This window comes from Pleurodeles waltl, chromosome 6 (genome assembly GCF_031143425.1).
Source record: "Pleurodeles waltl isolate 20211129_DDA chromosome 6, aPleWal1.hap1.20221129, whole genome shotgun sequence".
NCBI classification, from domain to species: domain Eukaryota; kingdom Metazoa; phylum Chordata; class Amphibia; order Caudata; family Salamandridae; genus Pleurodeles; species Pleurodeles waltl.
The window spans coordinates 823,078,469-823,085,835 of NC_090445.1; the positions used below are offsets into that span (position 1 = coordinate 823,078,469).

Genomic DNA, 7,367 nt, shown 5'->3' on the forward strand with positions numbered 1-7,367 from the left:
TGTTTCATCCTTAGGCCCTTGGATGGAGCTCTGTGCTGTTGTTCATCTTTTTTGGCGCCCTGGCACGTCTCCTAGGGCCTTTGTTCTACACTCCAGTGACTTTTCAAACCCGTTACTGGGCTTGTTACACTGACCTGGAAGATAAATTCTTCGCAGAGGCCTGTATACAGCAGAACCATTCATTTGCCACAAACTACATGAAGCATTTCTTTGAATCCTTTGACAAAACCCGGCCGCAAAATAATAATAACTCTAAGAACGCAATGGAAATCTTGGCAGACAAAGAGAGCCTCTACACAACACTATATCCAGACCACCTAATGACGATATTGGAAACGTGGTATAACTGTAAGCCCCCTGTGTCCATCAGAAACTACAGCACGCCTCTACAGAATGAAACTCATTCAGGCTCGTGTGGCAGTGACTTTGTGGCTAAAGTCACTTAGTGGTTAACAATATTCTGCCGTTATTGAACCTTTGCTTCCACACAAATACATATGAATTCCCATGCCATTTCATTGTAATGCTTCACATTTCCGTACAGCATTCTTTAAAGCCAGACCTCTTGACATTGCCAATGCTTGTTTCTTTTTATCATATTTTTATTGGATTATATGCAATCAACAAAACAGATAACAGACGTCTTTGACACTCAGAATTGACAGAAGACAAATGCAACACAAATACGAGCAGTCGTGACATTTTCAGAGAAACAGTGATCATCAACTACGAGCCCGGCCACCCATTTTGGGTTTTATTGGGCGGTTTGTGTGGTTCAGAGTGGAGCTGTGGGGTCTGGTGTCACGTCCAGATCTGTCGAAAGGATAGTACGAGTGGTGTTATCACCAGTCAGAGGATTAGGTAATGCCAGGTTGAAAGTATATCCCACAGATGCCTCTGATCCTAAAGTGCTGTTGTGGGCAATCCCCGACCTAGTACACCTCTTTCTCCAAGGTGGCGCCATACAAACCCCCTCATTCATGTAATAGAGGGAGTTACGCTCTCCATATCCATGCAATACCTCACTTTGCAATTAGACAACCAACCTTATCAGTGTATGAGCACTTCTAGGTCCCCTTAGTTCATCTTTTCCTGGTAGGGCAATTCTTAGTGTGAGGACTTCGGACCTCTCTAACTCACCTGCCAGTGTGCACTGCACATATCTCTAGAACGGTTGGTTGAAGTGCTTTCAGATGGAGGAGTGTGTTGACCTTAGCCTCCATAATCTCTACGGGGTGTAATACGTTCTGTGTAAGTATTTGACCTGGATTAGATGAGGGCTAGATGATATGGCTAGATATCTTGGTGCCATTTTAGCTTCCCCGCATTCCATGTCTCAAGGAAGCTGAGGTCAGCCTCCCACTGGGCATGCTGGGGTATAGTGTGGTCAGGCCGCTCACCACCAATAAGTGATAAATGTTCGATATGCCATTTCTACCCAAAGTTCCTGTGATCAACCTGGCCTCCAGAGGGTTGAATTCTTGGAGGTTGGCCAATTTCAGTCTGTACTTTCCCAAAACATGCCTTCGTTGGAGGAATTGACAACTGGGAATAGTGTAGAGAGTATTCAGTTTTGAGCTGCTAAAAGAGCACATATGCATCATGCTCTACCCATCAGGGTAATTTCTGTTACCATGGATCCAGTTATTTATGTTGACTAGGTGAGCTTCCCAATAATGTAACTGTAAGTTCATCCCCCTGTTGTGGACTGACAGAGTACATTTGATGAAGAATATGCAAGTCTGCTTTCCAGCCCACAGGAAATCTCGTTCCTTGGATTTAGGCCTAGAGGTTATTTTGTTTATAATGTAATGGTAGGTTTGCAGTGTATTGAGCCACTTAAGTAGGATTATCATTTTGTAGACAGCGTTCCTGTCCAGTATCAAGAAAGGCAGTGTGGTGCATTGTTTCAGATCCTCACCATTTTTGATGAGCAAGGGAAGAATGTTGAGGTTCTTGTTTTCCTAGGGGTGGGGCAACGTGACTCCTATGTATTTACATTTTACAAGCATTACAGAGTGCTTGATTACCACAGCTGACCAGTCTTGATGTTCTCCCAGTGGTACCAGGGGTAATTTGTGTTGATTAGCAACTTTTAGAATGCTCATTAATCAGTCACTGATAGTGAGGTGGTCCTGGATGACAATGAGGACGCTACCTGCATATAGAGAAATGCAGTCTTACACAGGTCTGTTCCATTGGAATCCTCTCGAGCATCTTTTCTGATCAGTTCAGCAGTTGGCTCTGTCTTAAAGACAAAGAGCAGGGGTGACAGCGGGCACGCCAGTATCATGTCCTGCGCAATCTCAAAGTGTATGGGCAAGTCCACCAAATCTTCACCTGTGTCCATTTGTCATTATAAAGCATACTGATGCATTGTATAAAGTAGGGCCCAAATTAAATTTTGGAGAACACTAACGGAAACTCCCTACACATAGGAGTCAAATGCTTTTTTTAAATCAGTGAGGGCTAGAGCTGTTGACACCACCAGCTCAATACTCATAGCTGTCACCAGTTGCAGTCATTTAAGACTGATGGGTTCTGAGCCTTGGCATAAAGCTAGTTTCATCTTGATACACTAATTGCGTGAAGATTTGAACAAGGCATTTGGCAAATACTTTGGAAAAGACCTTAGTTGATGAGCAATATCGGCCTATGGGATGATGGAAGTTCTGGTGCCTCATAGGGAACATCATTGCCCTATGTAATTTTTTTAGTAAGTGGCCAAATGGTTAATTAAGTTGGATAGCGATAAGAGGTTGGGGTTGGCCAGGAAGGCAAACCTTTTGAAAATTTCTATTGGAAACCTTTGGGTCAGGGTGTCCTACCCGACTATATGCTAGTAACAGCCTCTGAGATTTCTACTAATATAATTGGAGAATCTAGATCCATGCGGTCAGGGGACTGAGGGGCTTGACTGGGAGAACTGCAGTTACCGGTCAAAGCTCTTATTCTCCAGGAGCATATAGTGAGATGTAGTAATCTGCAAAGGAATCTGCTATTTTCTTGGCCTCAGAGACTGTCTTACCCTGTCTAATATGGAGGCTGGTGGGTTATCCTAGCCAACAACCCTGGGGTTGCCGACAATAGCTTCCCAGCTTTGTCCACTGAGTCAGATAGACAGCTCTGGTAGGTCCTCCATATGTGTCTAGCAGTGTCAAGAGTTAGATCTTTTATTTGCGGTTAGGTGGAGTCCAACGCTTCAGCTATGTCACTTGATGTGAGACATGGCTCTATCCCTAATCACTGCCTCAAATGCCTTCAGTCGAATCCCCTGCAATTCCACTGAGGGTGCCTTGATGTGCAAGTATTCAGTAAAGTTGTCCGGAATGATTGTGACAAAGTGATCATCCAGAAGCCACCAGGCACTGAGGCACCAGTTGCCTCTGCTATAGACCAAATTGAGCAATACAGGCAAGTGGTCAGATACTCCCTGCAGAGTATTTCTATTCCCTTTAGTCTGTGACATTTGCTGCTGGCATGAAAAAACAGTCCAGTCTTGAAAGTACTTTATGCACACTTGAGAAGAAAGTGTATCTCCGGGCTCCTGGGTGACAGGTATGCCACACATCAGTCAAGCCTACGAAAGAGGACCAGTCCAGTAGTTTGTGTGTGCAGTGTGACTCAGATTTGAGATCCATAGCTCCAGTTGTTTGTGCATTACTGCTTCAAATTACTAATTTCACTTTGTTGCATTTTTTGTATGCCCATTATTCATGTATATTTATGTAACTATGATTTGTGATGATTGCTAGTGCTCTGAAGAAATTAACTATTGAAGTAACTATAGAGTAATTTTGTACACACTTAGTCATAGATCTGTGTTTTCTATCCAAATTATGCACAATTGATGGCAAATGGTGGTCTGCTATATTGGGTCACTTTATTGATCCCTCCACCACGAGCTTTAACGGGATCAAACGCTATTTTTTTTAGGTGATCTTATAATTTAGGGCCGGATTTAGAGTTTGGCAGATGGGTTACTTCTTTACAAATGTGACACGTATCCCATCTGCCGCATTACAAGTGCCATTGAATATCATGCACATATAATACTGCAGACGTGATATCTGTCACATTTGTGGCGGAGTGACCCGCTGGTCCTACTCTAAATTAGGCCATTAGTCTGTTAACATTCCATATTAGTTTTTTACATGTACTGAGAGAGTGATGCCACTATCTATAATCATGTATTGTACTAGTGCTGAATGCTGCCCATATCATTATGGCAAGTGATATAGTGCAAAAACAAATCCCCCACTTCTCACAACATCCCCCACTCTACTCCCTTTGAAGCATCTGTTTCTCTTGTGACGTCCTGGGTATGAGCCGCTCTCCTCACAGAGGTGCCTACTGTGTGGCCACACTGCTCATGGATGTCTTCCTAGGTCACTTTAAATGCCCACACCTCCTGCCTCAGGTCACCAGTCCAGGGGCCGGCATGCATCAAGGACCAGCTGCACATCACTCAACACTAGGATGTAACACACCACTACAGGGTTCTGGCTGGATATGCTGCACCACACCGCCAACTGTGCCAGGCCATCAGGCCCTGCAGGCCCCCCCAAAGGGGGCAGATCTGGCTCTTACCACACCTATTGGATTCAGGGGATTTTATGGGGTTCTAGAGCAGAGCTTAACAAAGTTGCAGCTGCCATCTTCAGTGGCCAAGCCATGCCCCCATAAAGTACCTTTCTTCAATCAATAGCAAATATTTCTCCAAACCTGGGAACAATTTCAATTGTAAATAAGCCTGAACAGATGCCCTTCTCTAACTTAGCATTTTTTTGCATGGCATGTAAGGAGTTGATCCAAGTTCTATTCTTTTAATGTAAAAGGCAAAGGAACATTGTAATAAAGTGAGGAACCACATAATAATTACATGTGTTAGACTCACCTTTTGATTTGCCCAAATCAAGCATCAGTCGCCACAGCTATCTTATTACTGATGTGCGGAGTATTTAATTCTAAGTACATTTCTTAAATAGTTGCACATGGAGGCGACTCCAACAATTTCCTTAGAAAGGGGTTCTCTTCATTTGTAAATGTTAGTGGGGAATATGACCAAATGACACTGCCAGATACAGGAAAGAAATTACTTTTGATTGTAGACTTTAGACATTTAACTGATATGTGCATTACAATGAGCCTGAACGATGTAGAAAATGACATCAATAAACTGAGCCATTCAAGTTGATGGCCTATCATGATGTGAACCCAAATCACTTTGTTCTTAAATGTAATGCTAAATAACAAATTGTACCCACTTTATCCATCATTCTCTGTTGCACCTCAATGGTACCTTTGTAGCTTTTGGACCACAATACATTTGTTGCAAAACAAGGGCTTTGGCCTACGTCTACCATGTTTGGTTTTCCCGCTCAAGGGTACATGGACGTAGTTCAGTGCACCGGCTCTTAAGCATGAAAGTCCATGTTATTGTAGACCCACACAACAGCACTTGACATAGCTGCCAGTGTGGTGCCTGTGCTTTCTGAGTTACTAACAGCGCTGTAAAGGAGTTGGGATGCAGTGGTAAATAAAGTCTATTTTGTTCTTTGGAAATGAAGATACAAGTACTGTGCTAAGAGAAGACACTCTATATGATTTAAAAGTGTTTATTTTAACTTTTGCATTCTGTTGCTTAGTTCACGAGTAACAACCACACCAAATATAATTACAACAGCACTAATGCATGTCTCTAACAGCAAGAGTGATGACTTAAATTACATCAGCAGTATGAGCCAATACTCGGGTAACTATTCAAAGGGCAGAGCTAATCCATCATAGCAAGCATTTTGCAGCATTAGTGGGTGCGTTGGTTGACATTGCTTCTGATTTGACTACAATGGTTTCCATGTCTAGGAAAGCCACTAGCGGCTGCTCCAGATGCAGTTCCAAGATGATTTCAGTTGTACAGTTCATACACCAAAAGACAGGTTTTACTTGTAGAGCATCAATTTTGTGAAAGGATAAAATCCAGCTCATGATGAATTCAGAAAGCTACTTATTTTCCAGGTAGTGCCCCATGGTCTCTCCACACTTTTGTTCAGCTGGATACGTGTTAACAACACCACAGCTGGTAAGTATATAAATGGTGGGGAATCCTCCAAAAAGATATGAGATCCAGGATTGGAAAAATGATGGAATCAATCCGAACACAGCTTTAAAACCAGTCATCAGACCAGATCCGATGTTTTTGAAAAAAGCCTACAATAGCAGTTGTACTGGACATATTTAAAATCGTGTGACCAATTTTGTCAAACTGAGTTGGGTATTGTGTTTGTAACAGCCTCTGTATTTCTGAAGATGCCTGTCTGCAAATCGTAGGTTTCTGCCACAGATGTCAAAGGGACTTCTTTTTATTAAAGAAACTGTAGCACATTTACTAATTTTGTCAAATTGCATATCTTTCATATCGATGGTATGGTAAAGGGACTTATTTGAACACATGTTGAGGTGGTGGGTACAAGGTTCTTCCACAATACAGTTCTACAAACTGTAATCACTTAAAGTTGGCCGGCTTCCAACCTGCAGCATCTGATGTTGGTTAACATTAAATAACAACCATTAGTTAAATTTGCGTAGTGCATGGGGATGGACGAAATGGGAGTTACGGATAAGACAAAGTTCAAAGCAGGCATCAAAGGTTACACATTCCATGCAAAGAGATTGACTAGCACAGTAGTTAATGACCTATAGGATTTCTGCAGCTAGAAACACTAATGAGCACATGCTCATCTTCATTTAAGCACATTTAGGAGAAAGCAACTGTCCACAAATGTGAATTGTGCACTTTCTCAAACCAGCCCAATGATTTATATTTATGGCAATCATGAAAGTTGTAATTTACAAGGAAATTACTGTGTTCCAACCAGCTAACAGGTGGATTTTCCCTAACAGAAAATAGTATTCCCTCCATCTGCTCCATACTTAACGAAGTGTAAGTGGATTCCTTCTTAGCCTTTGTTTTCTGTGTTGGTGTTAAGTTGTGAGGCTCAAAAATAGCTGTTTCATTTAGAAGTTGCCAGTGCATATAAGCTGTTCTAAGAGTTTGTAAAGCCCAGTGTTACTATATTGTAGCTCTTAGCTGCACCTGGCCATGTTGTAAAAGATCTAATTCTCCTTTAAGGAGATATAATGCTGAAAGCATAATGTCATTAAGTGAATGCACTCTTTTGGAGAATGTGTGAATGCCACTTTTGATGAGTCTAAAAACTACTTGCACATTTTCTTTATCTATCACATTTGTTCTGCAGCTTCTCTTTCTGAGTATTTGTTCCATTCATTGTAAATGGCACATATACTAGTTGTTATATATATTTTTAGTTCTAGTGGGGTGTGGTCCCAGGAGGAATTCAGTTAAA

At 42.0% G+C, this 7,367-nt stretch overlaps 1 protein-coding gene across 1 annotated transcript in view; it reads left to right on the forward strand.

Annotated features, from left to right (window-relative positions):
* Positions 1-6,375, forward strand: part of LOC138300287 (calcium homeostasis modulator protein 3-like) — a 95,898-nt gene extending 89,523 nt beyond the window's left edge. The window contains exon 4 of the mRNA XM_069239474.1: positions 15-6,375. Coding sequence (XP_069095575.1) covers positions 15-446 — 432 coding nt within the window. The 3' untranslated portion in view covers positions 447-6,375. The remainder of the gene's footprint in view (positions 1-14) is intronic.
* The last annotated feature ends 992 nt before the right edge of the window (positions 6,376-7,367 follow it).